Below are 24,593 nucleotides of genomic sequence, written 5' to 3' on the forward strand. Positions count from 1 at the left end.
AATTTCTAATTTTATTTTTTGTATTTTTCCCTCTTTCAGTTTGGTTACAGATTATCAGACAGGATATGTGACATCAAAAGGTACAGTTTTTATTCCACACTTGTCATTGTATGTTTGAAAATATGTATATATTGATCTTGTTTGTGTTGTCAGTGATTTGATATTTGTTCATTACAAGACTTGTGTTTGTGTTTGATGATGTGAGAAATACATAGATGTATAAAAGTAAAGGTTTAACTCATTCTTCTCCATTAACGAGTATTCTTGTATTTTAGATCCGACTATATCTGACCATTTATGACTATATTGGTACCAGAGTACTGAGTGAGTATATTCTCATTCATTAGGTGACTTAAACTCATCCTCAAATGTTCTTGTGTAAACATGAAAATGATGATGTGTTACTACTGTGAGTGACACCTGTTTTCAACAGAAAATTTGGTGTGGCTGTAGAACTGGGCTGTGGCAAAGGGTTTGTGTCCAGAAACATCTACAGTGACATGGTGGATACGCTGTACCAGTGCGAACTGTCTGCAAAAACACTGGTAATGTGTGTGTGTGTGTGTGTGTGTGTGTGTTAATGTTTGTGTATATGTGTGAGTGCAGAACACACTCTTTCAGTCTTTGTAATATGATAATTTTATTATTCTGTAGTTTATTTTTACATGTTTGTTCATGTGGACAGCAACAGAAAAAAGAAAAAAATCTTGTTATCCTGGCCTCATTGTCAATTATTCATTTCAAGTATAAAAAAAATTAAAAAATTTAAAAAGCCGTGTACTAGTTGTAGCTTTATAATTTCATCCTAGATTTTTCGTTTCTTTTCTTTTTTTTATACACATATCAGCTGTTGACTGCAAAATGATGTGACTTGACATTTCTGTTTTTCTTTGGGTTGTCTGTGTGACAGGAGTTATCTCACCCATCCCCTGAAGTGCCCACCCATAAGGTGATTGCGGATGAAGAGTTCTTCCCCTTCAAGGACAACTCTTTGGACCTGGTGTTCAGCAACCTTAGCCTGCACTGGGTCAACGACCTACCTGGCTGCTTTCGACAGGTGACATCTCCGTGATTTTTTTGTTTTGTTTTTTTGTTGTTTTTGTTGTGCATGCGTGTGTGTGTGTGCCTCATATTTTGGGGCTATTTTTTGTTTTTTGGTTTGTTTTGAAGAGAGTGATGAAGATACTGCTGTGGTGTCCATTTAAGTTTGGGACGACCTGATAAGGCTGTTTACTCTCAAAATATATCCCAGCATCAACCAGGGCTGAGATATTCTTACACCTGCAGTGTTGGTCATGAAATTAGAGCAACACCATCAAAGAGGCATTATACAGGAAGTGGATGACCCATAACTATCATTATAGTCCCAATCTATTCATCTGAGCCCGTAGCACATTCAGCTCTGGTCAGGAGGAGACCACTGGCTGAAAAATCTACTTCTGATGGGGACTGAACCCATGCTCTCCAAGTCGTCATCAGTTCACAACCATAACCACTTCACCACAGTAGCTGGGAGTTTCTGTGATGCTGGTAGTGTTATCTCCATCATGGAGGTGATGTTTTCACTCACTGACTGTGGCTGGTTGACCCGGTGCATTGGCTAAGAGGTTAGAGCACTGGATTTTCTATCTGAGGGTCCTGGGTTTGAATCGTAGCAGACCTGGTGGGTTAAGGGTGTAGATTCTCTTTTTCCATTCTCCCGGGTGAACATATGTGCAGACCAGCTCGTGTTTGAACCCCTTTCATGTGTGTACACGTGCAGGACATCAGATATCAGAGTAAAATGTCTTTCCCAAGGACACAGAACCATGGCTTTGAACCCCAGTCACCTGTGAACACTGGATCAGAAGTCCAATACCTAACCAGTGCTGCCATGGTGCCTCAAAACAATCTATACCTATAGATGGTGGGGTGAAAACAGCCATACAGGTAAAATCTCATTTGTAGATCTGTACAACTACAAGTGATGTATGAAAAAAAAAAAACCTACTGGTTGCTGCATCTGTCATCAGGAGCCTGCACAGAGTTTTCCTAAATTGTTTTGAAGCATTGTTATAGGTGAAAGGGCCATTCATTCATAATTTTGGTGGTGATCCAGTTGGATGTCTCAGTACAGGGAATTCACAAAGAATTCTTATTTGGATCCAGATCCAAAAGTGTCTCTTTTTTTTCCATATATTTGGGGGGGGGGGGGGGGAAATTAGCAAATTAGACAACTACACAGCAGTGGCAGAGGTGTGTGCTCCATGGACTACTCAAAGTGTTAAACAACAGATGCCAATGTTCAGAGGTTTAAACAACAGATGTAAATGTTGAGAGTGGACAACAGAAGTCAGTGTTCAGAGTGTTAGACAACAGATGTTAGTGTTCAGAGTGTTAGACAACAGATGTCAGTGTTCAGAATGTTAGACAACAGATGTCAAGAATCAGTGTTAAACATCAGATGTAAACGTTCAGATTGTTAAACAACAGATGTAACTATTCAGAATGTTAAACAACAGATGTCAAGAATCAGTGTTAAACAACAGATGTAAATAATCAGAGTCTTGAACAACAGATGTCAGTGTTCAGAATGTTAAACAACATATCTCAAGAATCAGTGTTTAACAGCAAATGTCAACAATCAGTGTTAAACAGCATATGTAAACGTTCAGACTTTTAAACAACAGATATCAATGTACAGACTGTTAAACAACAGATGCTGATGTTCAGAACAACAGATGTCAATAATCAGAGTGTTAAACAACAGTGTTAAACAGCAGATGTAAATGTTGCCCCATGCCAGGTGCATGCAGCCCTGAAGAACGATGCGGTGTTCATGGGCAGCATGTTTGGCGGAGACACGCTGTTTGAACTGCGCGTGGCACTGCAACTAGCAGAGCTGGAGAGAGAAGGGGTGGGTGGATTGTAGCAATACTACTTTGGTGTGGGTGCAAGTCCAAGTGTGTGTTGTGTGTGTCTGGGTGTGTTTGTGTGAGTGTGTGTGTGTGTGTTTGTGTTTGTGCGTGCGTCACTGCAACTAGCAGAGCTGGAGAGAGAAGGGGTGGGTGGATTGTAGCAATACTACTTTGGTGTGGGTGCAAGTCCAATAGTGTTTGGGTGTGGGGATGTGTTTGAGTGAGTGAGTGTGTGTGTGTGTGTGTGTGTGTGTGTGTGCGTGTGTAAGTATGTGTGTGTGTGTGTGGGCATGTGTTTGTGTATGTTTGAGTGTGTGTGTGTGTGTGTGCATGTAGGTAAGAGAGAGAGATAGAGAGAGAGAATGTAGGTGAATAGGTGCCAGAGTTTGTGTGTGTGAGAGCATACACAACAATTACTGTTTCACTTTTCAAAATATGTACTTTTGATTATTCTGTGAATGATGAATGTGCAGTACACTACAGTATGTAATTCTTATCTTTGATATGTTAATTGACTCTGTCTCTTATTACAGTTATTGCATTTAAGATATGTTACATGCAATGTGCAGGGTGAATTTGTGAAATAATATATGCAATGCATTTGTATTCATGTCTTCATATATTTAACATAATGTTTATACAATCATATTTATTAACATGTTGAGTTCTTTTATATTTTGCAATATTGCACCTGGCCAAATTTCTGGAATTTGAGATAATACAATTAATCATTTCATTTCATCTCATATTAATAACCTTACTATTAGTGCTAGTAATAAAGTATATTTTTAAAGTACTTTTTTCTGTGGATATTAATCTGTTATGAAATTCTTTTAAGATGCAGAAAGACAAACAGTATTCTGAAGTATTAGCACTTCAGAACGTCATCCGTTATCAAGTATAGTATAAAACTGTCCCAGATTTGTTGGCCTTTCATGTCCTGTTCTCAAGGTGATCTCAGTTTTTATTTCTTCTATATAATGCTCTTCGTTACTACTTTACTAATACTTCATAAAAGTGCACTGTCTTTGCTGCATATATGATGTAACTAAATGAACAAAATGTCCTTCATTTAGGTCATGGAAAATATGAAACTAGGCTAAAAACAAACAAAAAAAAAACTGCCATAGTGATAATTACCAGGTATCATGATAAATGAATGTGGGGACAGTAACACTACGAATGTGTGCTTTGGCTATTTGAGAATGGGGTGGCAGTTTTTTGTGTTGTATGATGAGATAGATGACTTTAATTTCTTGACAGGGTTTTGCTGCTCATGTATCCCCCTACACTGATGTTCAGGATCTGGGCAATCTGTTAACCAGAGCAGGCTACACCATGCTGACCATTGTAAGTTGAAGGGTTGGTGGTGGTTTGCCTTTCGGAGAGGTGGTGTTGTCAGACTGTGTGTGTGTGTGTGCACACATGTTTGTTTTGTGTGTGTGTTTGTGCAAAATAGATATATTTGGATGTTGCATAATGCCTTGGAAAATAGTGATAAGTTATTTTATAGTTCAAACTTGAAAGCTGATTTTGGAAAAGAAAAATATATTTGCAATATACCTGATTGATACATCTTATTAATACAGTTCAGACTCAAATTACCTTTTGAGACAGGTAGACGTAATATTCTGCATGTTGTTCCTCTTTCAGATTTTGTTTTCTTAAAAGTTCTACTTCAGATGTTTTCTTCCTTCTTTTTCAGGACATTGATGAAATGGCAATAACGTATCCAACAATGTATGAGCTTATGTATGATCTGAAAGGTAAGCACTCTTCTTTAAACACAAACTTGTGCACACACTTGCATGACACCCTCTGCATATCAAAGTCACACACACACACACACACACACACACACACACACACACACACACATGCACATACACATACACACACACACACACACACACACACAGCATGAAACATCCATAGATATCTTATAGATAATTTTCTTGTTCTTGATTTCTGCTGACAAGTACACTAATCAGTGAATGTTGATCACCTCACTGATATGAGACCAAGTCTTCAGGTCTGGGCACCAGTCACCGTTTCATATCTGGACTTTTTCCTTTTGGTATTGCATTACTCTTGTTCAGTAAAATCAATGACACCTTTGATGTATATACAGAAAAAGTAGTAACTGCACTTGACTGTCTTCAAACCCATGTCACACTGATCTCATTTCATCAAGGCTTCAGCAGTGGAGGGGTTAAGATGTATAAAGTGATGGCGTGGGTTGAACGGAAGGTGTTCGTTCTTTAGTTTAGCGTCTAAAGTGATGGCGTGGGTTGAACTGATGGTGTTCGTTCTTTAGTTTAGCGTCTAAAGTGATGGCGTGGGTTGAACGGAAGGTGTTCGTTCTTTAGTTTAGCGTCTAAAGTGATGGCGTGGGTTGAACGGAAGGTGTTCGTTCTTTAGTTAGCGTCTAAAGTGATGGCGTGGGTTGAACGGAAGGTAGCGTCTAAAGTGATGGCGCGGGTTGAACGGAAGGTGTTCGTTCTCTAGTTTAGCGTCTAAAGTGATGGCGCGGGTTGAACGGAAGGTGTTCGTTCTTTAGTTTAGCGTCTAAAGTGATGGCGTGGGTTGAACAGAAGGTGTTCATTCTTTAGTTTAGCATCTAAAGTGATGGCGTGAGTTGAACGGAAGGTGTTCATTCTTTAGTTTAGCATCTAAAGTGATGGCGTGGGTTGAACGGAAGGTGTTCGTTCTTTAGTTTAGCGTCTAAAGTGATGGCGTGGGTTGAACGGAAGGTGTTCGTTCTTTAGTTTAGCGTCTAAAGTGATGGCGTGGGTTGAACGGAAGGTGTTCATTCTTTAGTTTAGCGTCTAACGTGATGGCGTGGGTTGTACGGAAGGTGTTCATTCTTTAGTTTAGCGTCTTTTCACTATCAGTGATATTAGAAAATAATGGAAGGTTTGTATGTGTTCATGTGCATGCGTATGTGTGGATATTAAGCATAATGTTCATAAGCTTAATGCCATTTGCAAGCCTGTTACATAGTCATTAATTCATCTCCTTAAATGGTGGTACCTTACCTTTGGTAGGCTCTCAAGGGCCCCACTCCACTGGGTCCGTGTGTGTGTACATTGATCAATCATTTTTACTGCACAACACATGCTTCACCTGCACTTGCTGGTGGCACACTTTTCATGCCATCCAACTCTGCACACCTCCACTTTGTCTGTACCACATAGGATATAATTATGTAATCTTTCCAGCAGTTTTCCATGCATGTTTCAATACCTTTTTGGCTGAGAACCATAAGAAGAAGAAGAATGATAATCTAAAACTAAAATTTAAAAAGTATATATTAATTAACAGTGACAAATGTTTATGATAATGACAGCGCTGATGTAAAAATTGTAAAATCATGATAATGGTAAAAGTAATAATGATAATAAATATAACAGTATGTGAACACAAAAATGACGATGAATGTCTGCTATAATGACAATGCTGACAAATCAAACTGTTTCAGGTATGGGGGAGAACAACTGTTCATGGTCGCGAAAGCTTCTTCTTCACAGAGACACCATGGCTGCAGCGGCTTCTATTTATCAGAGTACGGTATTTGTAAACTTTTAAACGCCCCCCACCCCCCACACCCCCCACCCCCCTTGAACACACTGTTGGGAGTGCACACACATAGTGATAAACACAGTTGCATTTGCGCATTCACATATATACACATGCTTACACTTGTTTACACACACACACACAAACACACACACACACAAACACACACACACACACACACACACACACACAAACAAACAAACAAACACACACACACACACAAACACACTAGACATTGTGTGTGTGTGCATTTTCATGTGCATGGGTGTGTGTAGGTCATAGTTATATTGGGGGGGGGGTTTTGGGGGGGGGGGTTGGTGTAATGGTTCATGTGTGCGTGTGTGTGTGTGTGTGTAATCTTGTGTGTTCTCAATTACATTATGAAAAAACAAAGACATCTGGGCCTGGATTTAGTATTATTTATATATATATATATATATGTGTGTGTGTGTGTGTGTGTGTGTGTGTGTTCTTGTAGGTCTTCATGTACAGTTTTATGTTTTATGTCATTATGTACTGTTGTATATGGATTGTTTCATGGGAGGCGCTTAGAACCCCCAATAGGGGGAGTTTACACCATGTACTTACCGCATATTTTCATCATTATTATTATCACAAACATTGTTATGGGAATAATGAAAGTACACATTGTGTTTCTTTCTCCAGCAATGTACGGCGGTGAGAGGGGCATCCCTGCTACCTTTCAAGTCATCAACTTCATTGGCTGGAAACCTGATCCCAGCCAGGTGAGTGTCGGTCAATGATCACTGTTCTACGATGGTCACACATCGGTCCTTGGTGAGTGTCCGTCAATGATCACTGTTCTACGATGGTCACGCATCGGTCCTTGGTGAGTGTCTGTCAATGATCACTTTTCTACAATGGTCATGAGTATGTCCTTGGTGAGTGTCCGTCAATGATCACTGTTCTACGATGGTCACGCATCATGTTGGTCCTTGGTGAGTGTCCATCAATGATCACTGTTCTACGATGGTCACAAATAGGTCCTTGGTGAGTGTCCGTCAATGATGCTGTTCTATGATGGTCACAAATAGGTCCTTGGTGAGTGTCCGTCAATGATGACTGTTCTATGATGGTAACGCATCAGTCCTTGGTGAGTGTCCGTCAATGATCACTGTTCTATGATGGTCACAAAGGTCCTTGGTGAGTGTCCGTCAATGATCACTGTTATATGATGGTCACAAATAGGTCCTTGGTGAGTGTCCGTCAATGATCTCTTCTATGATGGTCACGCATCGGTCCTTGGTGAGTGTCCTTCAATGATCACTGTTCTATGATGGTCACAAATAGGTCCTTGGTGAGTGTCCTTCAGTGATCACTGTTCTATGATGGTCACAAATAGGTCCTTGGTGAGTGTCCTTCAATGATCACTGTTCTACGATGGTCACGCATCGGTCCTTGGTGAGTGTCCATCAATGATCACTGTTCTATGATGGTCACAAATAGGTCCTTGGTGAGTGTCCTTCAGAGATCACTGTTCTATGATGGTCACATGTCGGTCCTTGGTGAGTGTCCGTCAATGATCACTGTTCTATGATGGTCACACGTCGGTCCTTGGTGAGTGTCCGTCAATGATCACTGTTCTGTGATGGTCACACATCGGTCCTTGGTGAGTGTCCGTCAATGATCACTGTTCTATGATGGTCACATGTCGGTCCTTGGTGAGTTTCCTTCAATGATCACTGTTCTATGATGGTCACGCATCGGTCCTTGGTGAGTGTCCTTCAATGATCACTGTTCTACGATGGTCACGCATCGGTCCTTGGTGAGTGTCCATCAATGATCACTGTTCTATGATGGTCACAAATAGGTCCTTGGTGAGTGTCCTTCAGAGATCACTGTTCTATGATGGTCACATGTCGGTCCTTGGTGAGTGTCCATCAATGATCACTGTTCTATGATGGTCACAAATAGGTCCTTGGTGAGTGTCCTTCAGAGATCACTGTTCTATGATGGTCACATGTCGGTCCTTGGTGAGTGTCCGTCAATGATCATTGTTCTATGATGGTCACACGTCGGTCCTTGGTGAGTGTCCGTCAATGATCATTGTTCTGTGATGGTCACACATCGGTCCTTGGTGAGTGTCCTTCAATGATCACTGTTCTACGATGGTCACGCATCGGTCCTTGGTGAGTGTCCATCAATGATCACTGTTCTATGATGGTCACAAATAGGTCCTTGGTGAGTGTCCTTCAGAGATCACTGTTCTATGATGGTCACATGTCGGTCCTTGGTGAGTGTCCGTCAATGATCATTGTTCTATGATGGTCACACGTCGGTCCTTGGTGAGTGTCCGTCAATGATCATTGTTCTGTGATGGTCACACGTCGGTCCTTGGTGAGTGTCCGTCAGTGATCGCTGTTCTATGATGATCACACATCGGTCCTTGGTGAGTGTCCGTCAATGATCACTGTTATATGATGGTCACATGTCGGTCCTTGGTGAGTGTCCGTCAATGATCACTGTTCTATGATGGTAACGCGTCAGTCCTTGGTGAGTGTCCGTCAATGATCACTGTTCTATGATGGTCACAAAGGTCCTTGGTGAGTGTCCGTCAATGATCACTGTTATATGATGGTCACATGTCGGTCCTTGGTGAGTGTCCGTCAATGATCACTGTTCTATGATGGTCACACGTCGGTCCTTGGTGAGTGTCCGTCAATGATCACTGTTCTATGATGGTCACATGTCGGTCCTTGGTGAGTGTCTGTCAATGATCATTGTTCTACGATGGTCACAAATAGGTCCTTGGTGAGTGTCCGTCAATGGTCACTGTTCTATGATGGTCACATGTCGGTCCTTGGTGAGTGTCCGTCAATGATCACTGTTCTATGATGGTCACATGTCGGTCCTTGGTGAGTGTCCGTCAATGGTCACTGTTCTATGATGGTCACATGTCGGTCCTTGGTGAGTGTCCGTCAATGATCACTGTTCTATGATGGTCACATGTCGGTCCTTGGTGAGTGTCCATCAATGATCACTGTTCTATGATGGTCACAAATAGGTCCTTGGCGAGTGTCCGTCAATGATCACTGTTCTATGATGGTCACAAATAGGTCCTTGGTGAGTGTCTTTCAGTGATCACTTTTCTACGATGGTCATGAGTATGTCCTTGGTGAGTGTCCGTCAATGATCACTGTTCAGTGATTATACAGTACAACAATATAGTACACTGTATACTGTGATGCCGCACTGTAGTGACACACCCCCTGGTGTGACAAAGTGATACAGTGCAATACAATAGTGTAACATGATACAAAACAACACAGTGCAATACAACACAATACAATACAGTATAATACAATACAGTACAATACAACACAACACAGTAGAATGCAACATAATACAGTACAGTACAACACAATACAACACAACACAATACAACACAGTGCAACACAGTATAATACAATACAGTACAATACAGTAGAACTCAATACTGTACAATTCACTGCAGTACAACAGAACAGAATACAGTACAATGCAACACAACACAGTACAATACAATTATAGCATAGCACGACACAACAGAACAATGCAGCACAACAGCACAACACAACACAAAACACAGAATCCTGTGTGTCCCCCAGCCCCAGGCAGCGAAGCGAGGGTCAGGGGAGGTGTCCCTCAAGGACCTGGACAAGGTGGACCAGCTGACCAGGCAGATCCGGGACCTGAGAGGGGATGGGGAGGGGGCAGGGAAGGAGGTGGACAAACTGGCCAAGGAGCTGGAGGACATTGCCACCAAGTACACCGATCCAGAGTCTCCTCACGGCAAGAAGTGATGACCTTTCCTGGCAGAATCGCTGGTCACTGGTCCCCACAACCAGGTTTGGTCAGTGGGGTTTCCGTACACTGTTGAACGTGTTAACCAACATTTCTGGAGAAATAGATAAAAAATGTTCTCCTTGTGAACACGTTACCAACGTTTCTGGAGAAGTATATAAAACTGTTCTCCTCGATCTGAGGTGGCAGAAGATTTGTGTGTCAAAATCAGTTAATATTTCATAGAGAACGAAACAACAAAAAGAAACAGGAATCTGCATAATGTTGTGAAATTATACATTATGATTACATAGTATAAAACAAGCAAAAAATACAAAAGCACTGTTGGACACACTGTCCCAACACACACCCACACTCGCATGCACACCCACTCTCGCATGCACACACACACACACACATACATGCACACACGCACACACAGGCACATATGCTTGAACACACGCACACACAAGAAAACTATCAAACAGAGGAATTGAGTGAAAGAAACACATGTTACAATTTACACCCAGGCATATGTAAAACACCTGTTGAACATCAAGAAAACATGAATTGTTTATCATAATGAAAACACACAAATTTTAAAACAGTTATGTAGTTGAACATGTCTTTTGTTGTTTTAGGATGGTTGCCAAATAATATTTTGTCTTTCTGTAGCAATTTTGATGTGCATGTTCATAACCAAACCAGTTTATTGTGAAGACTGATATTATCCAGTTTTCCATTTTTTCAGTTTTCCTGTTCCAGTTATGGTGGACTTAACAGCTCAGAGTAGGTATCAACAATCATGTTCTGTGGTGTTGTTTTTCCAGCTCATGAGCTATGCTTTTTTTAGGTTTTGTTCCCAAGAAACAATCCTCACTTCATAAATCATGGTAAGAAATGTGCTGATAAGAAATTGTAATATTGTGAAATTTAATCTTGTGGCATGCATTGGAGAAGAAAAATGTTTTCCCACTTGATGAAAAAAGGAGGGTTTTTTGGGTTTTTTTAATTGAAACGTTTTTAACCATTAGGTTTTGAGGTGATCTTGTTAGCTTATCATCCAGAATCATAAAGCAGTGCAGGGAAATCTGACTGTCTGTCAAACTACCCAAGCATCAGTTTTGAAGTCTGTTGATCTAGTCTATTTAAAAATGTATGATAATGTTGGATCCTTTTAGTGTTGGTCTGCTTCTCAGGTCAGTTGTCAGCGTCAGTGTGAGAGTTTTTATGTAGTTCACAGTTTTGAATTTGTTAATGAACATGTCAGCTCCTTGTCAGTTGAACTTTGACATGAACCTGAAATGTGCCACCAGTCAGTTGTTGATATTGAAGATGAAATTGTGTGTTAACCCCATGACTACTGACCCTTGGTGAAATGAGATCACTGTGGCACAAGTTTGAAAGGCAGTCTCTATTTTTGTTTGTTTGTTTGTTTGTTTTTTGTGTACTTACTAATGGTGTAACTGATTTAATTGAACAAAAGTAATGCTGTCCCACATGGAAGAAGTCCAAATCACAGAATAATGACCAACATCTTGACCTGTAAGCTCGGTCTCATCTCAGTGAGGTGACAGCCCTTCATTGCCGAGCATCCTTCCAAGCAGCAGTCAGGGGGTTAATGTTGAAAAGTTGTAAACGGTTAATGTGGGCAGTTCATGCACTTGTTTTGGATGTGTTAAGCTGCTATTTTGTGTGTAGGCATTAGCACAGCGACTACACTTATTTTGTGTCAACATCTGGGCAGCATCACCATTTCATTAGTTTGAGAGATGTCAGTCACTGAATCTCCATCTTTTGCCCATGTTGTCTTTGCAGCTAATTAAGTACTCTTTTTTTTTTTATACCTTTAAATTGGTATGCATTTTTTATGCAATAAAATTGATGACAAGTTTTGATTCAAGTATTATAAAAAGTTTCTTTCGCCTTTTTACCCAGTAGTTGCTGTGAATTCAAATTCATATTCACAGCATCATCATCTTGGTATAGAATGATATGTGTGTGTGTGTGTGTCTGTGTCTGTATATATATATATATATATATATATATATAATTGTGTGTGTGTTCATATAGACACTGGAAATCTATTTATGACTGGTAATTTTCACATTTTTGACATAATGTCATATGGAAACTTTATCATAGTTTCTTCAAAATTCTTAATCTTTTTTCCATTTTAGTTTACCTTTTATTCTGTTTTGTATATCCACTGAAAATTCAGAGGGAAATGTGCACGAGACTGAAGATCATGCCTCTTGTATTTCAGTCACTGATGTTTCATTTAATTACAATCTGAAAAAAGTTTTACCAACAAATGCACTTCTCCATAAAAGTACTGATTTTTCATTCATTCACACAAATACGCTCATTTTACCATGACAATAAAAGCCAAGTCACTCTTTCACTTTTTTCAACATTCTGTTCAAAGATACATAAAACTTTATTCTTCCAATCAACAACATCGACAACATCCCTTGCCTAACGACTCTCTCTTCTCGCATCCCCACATGACCAAGTTTATACACATTAATAGCACAAGCACATACTTTACATATACCTCTCTGTGTGTAGCACGCACCATTTCATCATGCACCAGTTTCACAAACCTGAATGAAATCTAATACTTCTTCACTTACATCACTTTTTTGTTTGTTTTTTTAGGAACTGATCTTCACAAAGCTATGCACAACAAAATGTCAGTTTACTTTCTTGAAACAAACACCACCATGATCCTCTTTCTATCCTCATCCTCCCACCGTTCCCCCCTTCCCTCCCCCATTTTATTTTTTACAGGCGCACACACATGCATGCACGCACACGCACACACACACGAGCACATGTATATGGGGTGTATAGACACATATTTACATACATGGGTGCAAACACACACACCATCCATGTGTGATCCTAAGTCATACGTATTGGTAAGAACAATGTGAATGAAGAATCAAAACCATTCACTCTTCATTTAACAATCTGTTAATTACACTGCTAACAAAACAACAAGAAGGTCAGAACGCAGTAACAAAGCCAACACAGCAAATGAATGCCTTTCAATGTCAGCAGATTAAAGTACACTTTCTCTGTCTCTCTCTCTCTCTCTCTCTCTCTGGCTTTCGCATAATACATACCATCAAAACCAGGCATATATATTTCAGTCACAAATATGCTGAGAAATTTTTGACTTTTCTTGAAGCAAGAATCAATCTATACACAAGCACACATGTCCACTGCTCACAATCCCACTGATAAAAAAAACTTCCCTCCCCCCACCCCCTTTTTTTTTCACACAAAAGTTACCTTGTATGAAGCTGATGTGCATCTATCATTCTGTGTGTTTAATGAAAATGAGAATATGGTGTTAATATAAATGGCATTAATTGCCACAATTTTCGGCCGATGAGGCGTTTCTTTTTTACTCAAATCTGACCCCTGCGTCTTATCAGCTGTATGCATCTGTCTGTGTCTGAAAACTAAATTCTGACCTCCACGTGGGGCCACCTGACACAACAAACTCAATACATGACAACATCGTTGATCACAATACACACTGACTATTGCGCTGAACAGCAACACTTCAGTCTTACCACTATTCGATTCGACATGTTTCATGTTCACCATCAAATCAAACTGAAGACAAATCGCATACCACACCAAATTTCAACTGAAGGTGATCACAGTTTACCCACAGGCCACGAAAAAAAAGAGCAGTGTCTGAGTTGGGGATAAATTCATGTTGTGAAAGTAGAGAAATCAGAAGTGAACTGATCGTCTTTCGAAAGCAGAACACAAAGCAAATTTGGCAGACGGGACTGAACGCTGGGCTAGCAGACTGGATTCTGACTGAACAAGTTGTGAACTGGGTCTTTACAACAGTGTACATTAGACTGAAAGGTGTAAAACTGAAGGCAAAAAAGTTTTTAAAATTGTACAATGAAAGAAGCAGAAAAGAGAGCAGACAAATAGAACAGCAGAGCTGAGTCAACAGGCAGATGAAAACAAGTCTGATACCAATCCAGTTTTCCAAAGATGATGTCACTACTCAAAAAACAACATCTGCTCTTAGCAAAGCCACAATGGAGGACCTTCACTTTTCAGCAGATGCCGCTTATTGGATGTGTGCACCTTATATGTGTTCAAAATAATATTTTCTTTAAAGTTAAGGGTGCGCCTTATAAACTGCAGCACCTTGTAGGCCAAAAATGACAGTAGACATTCCTGTCTAAAGAAGAAAAATAACCTTAAAACATGATGATACAACTTTGCTGGAAGTCCCCTTACAGCGCTCAAACATAATTATGAAAATATGACACACTGATCACATCTGGTTGGTAGATCTGCTACATATGGTTTAAACAGTGTTTTTATTTCGAACATGTCACAATATAACACAGTATATGAACAGGATAACAAGAAAATCTTACACAAAGTCCTGTCCTCTTATAAGTACATCTTAAGTATGTGACGAATGTATTCACAGCTAGATTTTTTTTATGGCCATAAATGATTTAAAACAAAACTGAAGATAACAGTGAAAGAAAAAGAACTGTGTATGCAAAATGAATATATCACAATTGTACAATATGTGCACACAGCACAGTTTGAACATCTAAATGGTAAAAATTCCTGGTTTTTATATGATGGATCATATCATATTTTCAAAAAATCCAATTCTACTCAACTGCAATCCAAAGAAAGTATACCAACTCTTCCAGTTATGCCCCAACATAAGTTACAAGTGATCTGGTCACAGTTTTTTCATGAGTAACTGCAACAAGTATTTTTTTGGTGTTCAAGTAAACTTTCCAAACAAAACAGCTGATTTTGATTAACTAGGCCAAAAAGTAATTCTGTGCCAGAAAGAAAACTGGCCTTTTTCATTTTCTAACAAATCCAGACTTAAATTCTTTTCCCACTCACAAATACCTCCCCTAGCTCCTCCTCCCAACTCCCCTCCCCCAGTTTTCCAGAACTGATCACAACACATCATACACATGTGCATCACACACTCTGACCTCAACAAACTTTTGCACAGGCACACACACAATCCAAGCCATCTTTCTGACATATTTATATTATATATACAACATCATACACCTAAACGCCATCCAAACATCCACACACAAACACTCTCAAAAAGCGAACAATACCAATACCAGCGTGAGTCAAACTGAGTGCAACTTCCCCCTTGTCCGGGGCTGAACTACTTCCCAATCTCATTACCTTTTTGGCGATTGGAAAGGAAGAGGTCAAGACAGGACAAGTCTAAACTCCTGGTAGTCAGCAATGTAACTACTAGATGGGGGGAAAAAATATATGAACATAGACACACACACATATAATATACACACTCACTAACGTATGCTTTCCAATTATCTTTCAAATGAGAAAAAACACTATGTGTGTGTCAGCTTGTTATCTTTCAAATGAGAAAAAACACTATGTGTGTGTCAGCTCGTTATCTTTCAAATGAGAAAAAACACTATGTGTGTGTTAGCTTGTTATCTTTCAAATGAGAAAAAGCACTATGTGTGTGTTTGCTTGTTATCTTTCAAATGAGAAAAAACACTATGTGTGTGTTAGCTTGTCCATTTGTGCCAGTGTTGTGAATCAATCGAAACAAATACAAGGATGTCCAATTATCTGCAAACAATAAGCATTTTACTCTCACTATATGATCAGAGAATAACTATGAGAATGAATGTAAAGCTCCCTCTTTCTTCTTTTTTAACAAGGATTCGGGGGAGCTGAAATTTTATAAATATGACATTACAGCAAGATGACCACACAGGGCCATACCAGGACTGTCAACTACGTTAAAAAATTTGCATTTGAAATTTGCATTAAACACAAAACTCTGTCATATCAATTTTGTAAATTTATGTCAACAGGATGACTAGAAACAGAACACAGTCATGGAGACCACATCCACTGTACTTAACCTAGTGACTTTACAATGAATTTATCAACTGAGAATATGATACAACATTCAACAAACTCTATGAACTGACTGTTCAACAAAACTGATACAACTCTGTGTGTGATGTTACACATCCTTCGGTCAACATTTGTGTAAATTCCCTCTGTTACTCACACACTGAAACATCACACTGACAATTCAACCTAACAATTAGAGATAAAAAGAAATAATGATAATACTAAAGGGCATGGAACTGTCAATAATTCATCAAATGACAGCTTCAAATGCAGTCGTAGATACAGTTTTGCTGGTTTTTGTTGCCATTTTTTGTCCAAGCAGTGTTCTGTGCCATGATGCACACAGCAGTCAAAAGAATACTGAATTACCCAATAGTTGATGTGCACATCCACAGTACTACAAAGGCATGGGATTGGTACTATTCCAAGTCCTTGACCAACTGAATGTTCAACACTATTCCAATGAAAACAGTCCACCAATGAAGAACTGGGAGAGGTGTGTGAAGAAATTACTGTCCACAATCATATATATAATGTACATACTTCATATACACACACCTGTTTATGATACATATAACATGATTTTATGACTCCCTCTCTATCTCTCTCTCTTTTTATCCAGGAAGTTCAAAATGTGCAGCGATTACAACTTGCCTACTTAATATACACACACCTGTTTATGATACATATAACATGATTTTATGACTCCCTCTCTATTTCTCTCTCTCTTTTTATCCAGGAAGTTCAAAATATGCAGTGATTACAACTGGCCTGATATTCCTTAAAAAACAGTGTAGCATGTCATACCCACAACTTACCCCGCACATTGTCATTGAAGACACAGCACTTTAGACAGATATATATGTTGTGTGAAGTTCGACTCTTAACTTTTTTGCTATGCTGTTAAAAAAAATAATAAATAAGTAAATAAAAAAAGTCAACAAGATGACTAGAAGCATAACAGCAGTCATGGAGACCACGCCCATTGTACAAAACTAAAAATTATGCCGTCAAGGGAGAGAATCTACTTGTCCTTGCCATTGTGAGAAGAGCTCTTCCCTCTCAAACAATCAAATAAAAATACTTATAAAAAAATTTTTAAGCCAACCATATGGAAATAATACTGCTCATCTTCAGTAATCCAAACTATTTCACCTGCACCAATACACATCAAAGCCATGATACTGACATCCAGAAAGGATTCCTTGCAGAAGGGTAAGTAGTGACAGGGATTTCAATCTGGACTGAATGATCAGCCTCCATGAACTGTCCAACTTCTGCATGAAATCACTACATTTCAAACACTAAGATAAAGAAGAACTACTGACCATACTATTAGCTTTATGTTTTACACTTTTCCCCATTAAGTGCTGACAATCACAGAACTTTTGTCAGTGAAGAAAGCTATGGGACTACTTTTCAACACATTTGACCACCAGAAGGCTTGGTTGTCTCAGACAAACACGGACAGCTGGGTATTTTGAGCCCTGAAAATTACATGGAAATTTCCAGTACCACAACTCCGGCGGATTAAAAAGTAATGCCACAATGCACTTGTAAATCCATTTATCAAACCAGGAGAGACCATTTAAATCCTTGGTGGTAACCCAATTTGAAAAATTTTAACACAGGAAAGCTCTGAAGTTGCTCATACAGATAATGTTATGAAGAAAATTTTGTGTATTAAATTGGTGATAAGATCTGCTGCTGCTTCTTTTTTTTTTCTTTTTTTTTTTTTTTCTGAAAAAAACCCTTACACTAACCTGCATTGTGACATCTATGATGACATCATCAGAAAAAGGGATATAACTCTGGAAGGCTGAAAATTCACACAGTTTATCAAAGAGTGGTGTATCTCCAGAACATTTTTAGTCTTTGGCTTATTGTTTTGGATATTGTTTTATGACTTAAAACACCACTTTTTACTGTTTTTCCCCTGGCACTGAAGGGAATCAAATTAAACTACATGAAAGATTATCATGTGTATTTCGTCATCTTGGTCCAAAACAGCAAAAGTGCTTATACTAAGTTACTCAGTTGTCTGTAAATGACAATGGGGATGGGGTTGTAAAAAATTTTTTTTTTAATTAAAAAAGGGAGAGAAGTGATAACACTGTAACATTATCAGTGACAGAAACTGATAAAAGATTCATACAAACACATGAACAGTTTAACATTACCGTCACAAACAATAAAAACTCACCGAACAAGAGACAAAAGTAATTTTAGAAAGTTGCACTCAGTTTGCTCAATCTTAATTATAAAAAAAAAATTTTAAAAAAACAACACAAAACACCACCACTTTTTAAACAAGTCAGCATGTCACAATAACTCTGAATACACAAGTTGGCCTAAATGGTTAAAAAAAAAAAAAATAGTAATACCTAAGTCTTCAGACACAAATCAAATTGCCAACTATTCTACAACCTCTCCTTGCTCTATCCTCTGGCTATATGATCACTTGGGACCAAGTGAACAATTTAATCAAGCCCTGTTTCAACTGAAGACACAGAAGACCATGAGACGGTAGTCCCTGCCATGACCCAGTATCACTAACAGTAACAGTCCAATTAAATATAGCTTGTACTTAAATTTATCTTATCAGCAAATCAGGGGGTGTGTGTGGTGTGTGTATACATTGATGTTTTCAGTTTATTGATTATATATCATGATGTTAGTGAACTGTACCAGGCACTGTGGCCAAATCATTTAGGCACTGGACTTGTGATCCAGTGGCCCCAAGTTTGAGGCCCCATTGAAACAGGGTGTTCTGTCCATGGAAAGAAGGCACTTTGTTCTGATTTTCCTCACTCCACCAAGGTGTGAAGGAGTATCTGACTTCAGTTGGGGAAGGTGAAAACAGTGAAAGGGGAGGATCGGGCCACGCCTTCCTATGCTGAGCCCTTGACACAGTAAATATGAATACACTGCCCCGATGGCCTTCAACAGTAAACAGTATGGGGAATGTGAGAGGAAAAGATGTGAAAAAATGGAATTTATCATTTTTCATAATATAAAGTATAAATCTATACTGCAAAAGAAAGTGTTCTGCTAATTTACTTATGCTTAATGTTAGTTTGTTGCTTTTTTTATACATAATACATGATTTTTTGTCACTCTTGCATTCTTTTTCAAAACTTACTGATCCTGGTTTTATTTCTAATTTTACTCCTGTTTTTTTGTTTGTTGTTTTTTGGTTGGGTTTTTTTGGTTTTTTGTGTATTTTTTTTGGGGGGGAGGGTCTTTTCAGCAAATAATCATAAAAACACACACACAACACTTATGGAATGTGGCTACTCTCTTGGTATTACTTTGATGTACTTCATCAACTTCAGAAAACATCTCAGACAAAACTTCCAACGATATAAAGGTTTACTTATTTCATTTCACAGTCTCTGTCAGTATCTCTTTGCTACACATTTTGTGGCACTGTACATATAACATTCTGGTTTCAGGACTCTAAAACATTTGACACAGAACATCTTGTTTTGGTTCAGCTAAGATATGAACTGGATATGTGATTTAAAGTCCGATTAGTATTATTTTCAAGTTATTGGGGTTTTTTTTTAACCAGGGAATCTAATATCACCAACTCAGCCCAAGGAACAGGCCTTGTACTGTCTTATCAATATCAGGGGGAAAATGGTAATGTTCTGACTTGGGTTAAATTCTGCTATAGCCATAGAATAAAACAGCAGTGTAAGTGCTCAGCACTGATTTCTTCTTCTTCTGCGTTCACTCGTATGCACACGAGTGGGCTTTTGCGTGTATGACCGTTTTTACCCCGCCGTGTAGGCAGCCATACTCCGTTTTCGGGGGTGTGCATGCTGGGTATGTTCTTGTTTCCATAACCCACCGAACGCTGATATGGATTACAGGATCTTTAACGTGTGTATTTGATCTTCTGCGTGCATATACACACGAAGGGGGTTCGGGCACTAGCAGGTCTGCACAAATGTTGACCTGGGAGATCGTAAAAATCTCCACCCTTTACCCACCAGGCGCCGTCACCGTGATTCGAACCCGGGACCCTCAGATTGACAGTCCAACGCTTTAACCACTCGGCTATTGCGCCCGTCGCTCAGCACTGATAGGAACAAATTGTCCTGACTGACTGAGCCAGAATTAGAGAAACAGTGAGGGATGGGGGTGGTGTGGGGGCTGGGGAGAGGGCGTGGGCAGCTAGCAGTACTGCATCAGTCACAAAATATGGGCCTAAAAAGAAACTTGCTACAGGTAAGTATTTTAGCCAAACTGGGAAAATACAAAAAATACCTCCCTGTTCACACTCAGCCTGTGGATGGGCACAGCATTTTCAGTACGAGACAAAAGTGCTGAGTTAGAATTCTTTCAACCACAGAAGGCCAACCTATGTATTGGGTTTTATTGCAGACATCCACACTCTGAAAATAAGAGCACCATGAACAGTGGGATACTTCATATCAGAACACATTGCATCTGATCTAGGTACTATACAGCACAAACCCCATCACGTAACGTCACCAACAACAACAATAATACACTTACACAAACTGCCTGCCGCACAGTAGCACTGGCAGACTCAACTGAACACTCGTTGCAAAATATTGTCTTTTGTTTTTTTATCTCCCCTCTGTAACAGGGGGGCAGAGGGGGGCGTGGGGGCAAGTTCACATTAACAATATGAAAGAACTTTTCATCCATGGGAAGGATAAAAATCACGAGTCTTGTCTTCACATTCCTGAACAACAACAACAAAATCAATGCATACTTTGAGTTTCTCTGTACAACTGACTGAGACTGGTGAAAGTTAGAACACTTTCTCTTGATGACTGGAACCACAACAGTGTACATAGCTCTCCTCTCACAAAGTACAGACCATCTCTTGACCCGATTCCTTGTGACTTGAACCATTGTCTGTATGCTCAAAACTATAACACCCTATCAGCTGATCTCACATAACTTGTATCTTACAACAGATTTTTTCTGCTATGGAAATCAGGCAGGTCTTAACAGTCTCCAGTTAAAGAACTCACGGATCTTTTTTCTTTCAGAATATTTCTCATTTAACAACAAGTGCAGTCGACAAGAAACAAGCGTTTCACAATAAAACTCGCACATTCCCTCCCTCCCCAATTTTCATGATATATTGGATCTGTCATTCATCAAATCTCATCTGTACACACATCAGCAAAAAATTTCATTTGTACAATGATAATCTCTCTTGATAATGTCACACGCTGTTACTCGCATGTACTGTGACTGCATACAAACATCAACACAGTAACACAACATTTCATGACCTCTCCACCCCCCACCCCACCCTACCCACCATCCATCCCAAACCGACATGATCACATGAACAACATCTGTGAGTGGGACTGAATTAACTTCCTTTAGCCATCTCTTGGCCTTAACCGTCAGGGGACATCACCCTCACCCATCACAGGGAGTGGGTCACTCGGCCTCCTTCACAATCTCACTGGTCAGTCCACAGGACAATGCCATCCTCATATATCACAACAAGTTTCACTGTCACTTGGAACAACACTGTCCCCTGGCATTTCTGCACAACAGGAAATGAACAAGCTTCCCCCCACACAGCACAGTGTTTGTAATTGTCATCCCCCAAAAAACAGACTCAGAGCACGAAAAAGCCTTCTACAATCTACCTAGGAAACAAATTGGCACAATGTGACTTGGAAGATGTCCTGTATTATTATAGCTAAGTTTAACAACTCAAAGAGCAAAGAGAGAGACAGAGGGAGGAGTAAGCGAACACAGAGAAGAAACGGAGAGAGGGGAGACACCAATGATCGAAGGTTGGCCTGCGTCCAGTCACTGTTGATGAGCAACACAAGGTGTACATTGGCACCTTGTTTGTGTCTTTACAATCTCAACACTGTTCCACTTGTGAACATCACCAAACAGCCAACTGTCACAGCTGAGCACCATCCAATGCTGATCCCATCCCACGCTAGAGATCTCTGCACCATCCAATGCTTACCCCATCCCACACTAGAGGTCTCTGCACCATAATGCCGACTCAATCCAATGCTGGTCTCTATACCATCATGCTAACCCCTTTCCTTGCTGGTCTCTGCACCAGCCATCCAATGCTGACCCCATCCCATGCTGGTAGTCTCTGCACCAGCCATCCAATGCTGACCCCATCCCATGCTGGTAGTCTCTGCACTACCCATCCAATGCTGACCCCATCCCATGCTGGTAGTCTCTACACTATCCATCCAGTGCTGACCCCATCCCATGCTGGTAGTCTCTGCACTATCCATCCAATGCTGACCCCATCCCATGCTGGTCGTCTCTGCACTATCCATCCAATGCTGACCCCATCCCATGCTGGTAGTCTCTGCACTATCCATCCAATGCTGACCCCATCCCATGCTGGTAGTCTCTGCACCAGCCATCCAATGCTGACCCCATCCCATGCTGGTCTCTGCACTATCCATCCAATGCTGACCCCATCCCATGCTGGTAGTCTCTGCACTATCCATCCAATGCTGACCCCATCCCATGCTGGTAGTCTCTGCACCGTCCAACGCTGACCTCAGCATTCCGACTCCCCACTCTGTACACAGGGACACATCCTCTACACAGTCTGGCCTTTGCCCTCCTGAAGCTGACTCTACTTATGCTGTTCAACTGCCCCCACACCCTTTCTGCTAACCTGACACACACACACACGGCCTGGAATCACTATCACAAGCAAGAACTGAAGACGGTCTAGATGACCAGCGTGGTCATGTAATCCACTGCGAGAGCTGCAACTTCTTGACACAGCTTGCCCCAGAGAGGTCACTGTCACCAACTCTCCCAATTCTATTGCTTCAAGAGTGTGGGGGAATAACAACCACATGGTCAATCCAGTCTTTTAACAAGTATTCTGTCTGGAAACATCAGATTGTTGTTTTAATTTTTTTCTTTTGTTAAGTGGATGACTGTTTCATGCCCTTTGAACCACAAAGACTGGTTGACGTTGTCACACCTACATTCTCCTTTCTGTTGTTTTTTTCTGATCACAATAAGAATGCTTAGTATCTGTCTTTGGACATGACCTGGCGTTTGATCCAAACTGAAATACGGGTAATTCTACAGGACTCACAAAAATGATGGGCAGCTTTTTTTTCTTTTCTCCACAACACTGCTACAGGACAATGATTGACAGAGGACAGGAGGGGGTGTCAGGAGGGAATAGGGGCAGGGGGTTAAGGTTGTATCTGACAAAAAAAACAAAAAAACACAAGGCCATTCCTAGCTGCTCTGCTTGCGTGTGTGTGACTTGTACGTCCTTGGGGGCAGCACCGGCCTCTCGATGGCCTCGTCCCCATTCACGTCAAACACGGACGAGGAGGAGGAGGAGGAGTAGGACAGCCCACCGGCCCCCTGCTCCACGAAGGAGTTGTGCCGGTCCGAGTTGTGGCGCGGCAGGGTGTTGCCATGCACCACGTTCACGTGGGTGTTGGACACGGGCCGGGCAATGGACACGCTCTGCGAGCGCGGCAGGGAAGAGGGCGCCCCCACCGGCATCACCGGCATCGAGTCTCTGCGAGGGGGCACAGGGGGCGGCACCGTGCTGTCCTGGCGGGGGGGAGGGGGCGGGGGGTCACTGGAACGCATCACCAGCCCCAGGTCGCTGGACAGGGACTCACGGGGCCGGCGGCGCGGTGGCAGGGGAGGGGGAATCGGGCGTGGCTCCTCCGGCTCCTCCGGGATGCTGGGGGTCAAGCAGCTGTGACCTGAACCGTACATGTCTGTGGGGACAGAAGGCACTGTGTGTGTTGAGTGAACTATGGGTCTTCTTGTACACATTCCAGGCACCAGGCTACACACTGTTTTCCACTCCATTTTACAAATTTAAACACAATCTGACCATCAAAATCTTCATAAATATAACTTTGAACATAATCTTACCAACATAAACTGCATAAGTAGAACTTCGAACACATTCTAACCATCAAAAACTGCATAAAATACAACTCTGAATATGTTCTAACCATCATAAACTAAATTAATAGAACTTTGAACAAAATTCAAACCATCATAAGCTGCACATATAGAGCCAGAACAAATTCTAAACATGATAAACAAGCAGTAACTACCTGTCCGGAGAACTAATTCTGACAGTCTTTTCCATAACCATGATGCCAAAGAAAAAACCGAAGTCATTGACAGGGCAGTCAGATACCCATAAGACAGACTCTTATACCTCAAGTTGAAAGGAGGGATGAAAGGCAGGGCATTCCATTTCTGACTGCTCAACATCTGGAGAGGTGAAAGTCAAGTAAAGCAAGACTTTTCTGTTGTTATACAGCAGGACAAAGAGAATAGTCACTTGTGCACAGCAGCCTGGGCAACAAATACTGAGTCGGCGATCAAGCCAGAAGAGGATTTCTTTTA

General features: G+C 40.6%; 2 protein-coding genes across 2 annotated transcripts in view; one reads left to right on the top strand and one right to left on the bottom strand.

The window, feature by feature from the left end:
• The window catches only part of LOC143295839 (arginine-hydroxylase NDUFAF5, mitochondrial-like), a 12,957-nt gene extending 802 nt beyond the window's left edge, over positions 1-12,155 (top strand). The window contains exons 2-10 of the mRNA XM_076607486.1: positions 40-80; positions 434-545; positions 911-1,057; positions 2,786-2,896; positions 4,161-4,247; positions 4,603-4,663; positions 6,379-6,462; positions 7,143-7,222; positions 10,085-12,155. Of these exons, the coding sequence (XP_076463601.1) occupies positions 40-80; positions 434-545; positions 911-1,057; positions 2,786-2,896; positions 4,161-4,247; positions 4,603-4,663; positions 6,379-6,462; positions 7,143-7,222; positions 10,085-10,279 (918 nt within the window). The 3' untranslated portion in view covers positions 10,280-12,155. The remainder of the gene's footprint in view (positions 1-39; positions 81-433; positions 546-910; positions 1,058-2,785; positions 2,897-4,160; positions 4,248-4,602; positions 4,664-6,378; positions 6,463-7,142; positions 7,223-10,084) is intronic.
• A 503-nt stretch (positions 12,156-12,658) lies between these two features.
• LOC143296219 (son of sevenless homolog 1-like) overlaps positions 12,659-24,593 on the bottom strand; it is a 41,012-nt gene continuing 29,077 nt past the window's right edge. Inside the window, exon 23 of the mRNA XM_076608038.1 lies at positions 12,659-23,947. Within this exon, the coding sequence (XP_076464153.1) occupies positions 23,448-23,947 (500 nt within the window). The 3' untranslated portion in view covers positions 12,659-23,447. The remainder of the gene's footprint in view (positions 23,948-24,593) is intronic.

This window comes from Babylonia areolata, chromosome 21 (genome assembly GCF_041734735.1).
Source record: "Babylonia areolata isolate BAREFJ2019XMU chromosome 21, ASM4173473v1, whole genome shotgun sequence".
NCBI lineage: Eukaryota > Metazoa > Mollusca > Gastropoda > Neogastropoda > Buccinidae > Babylonia > Babylonia areolata.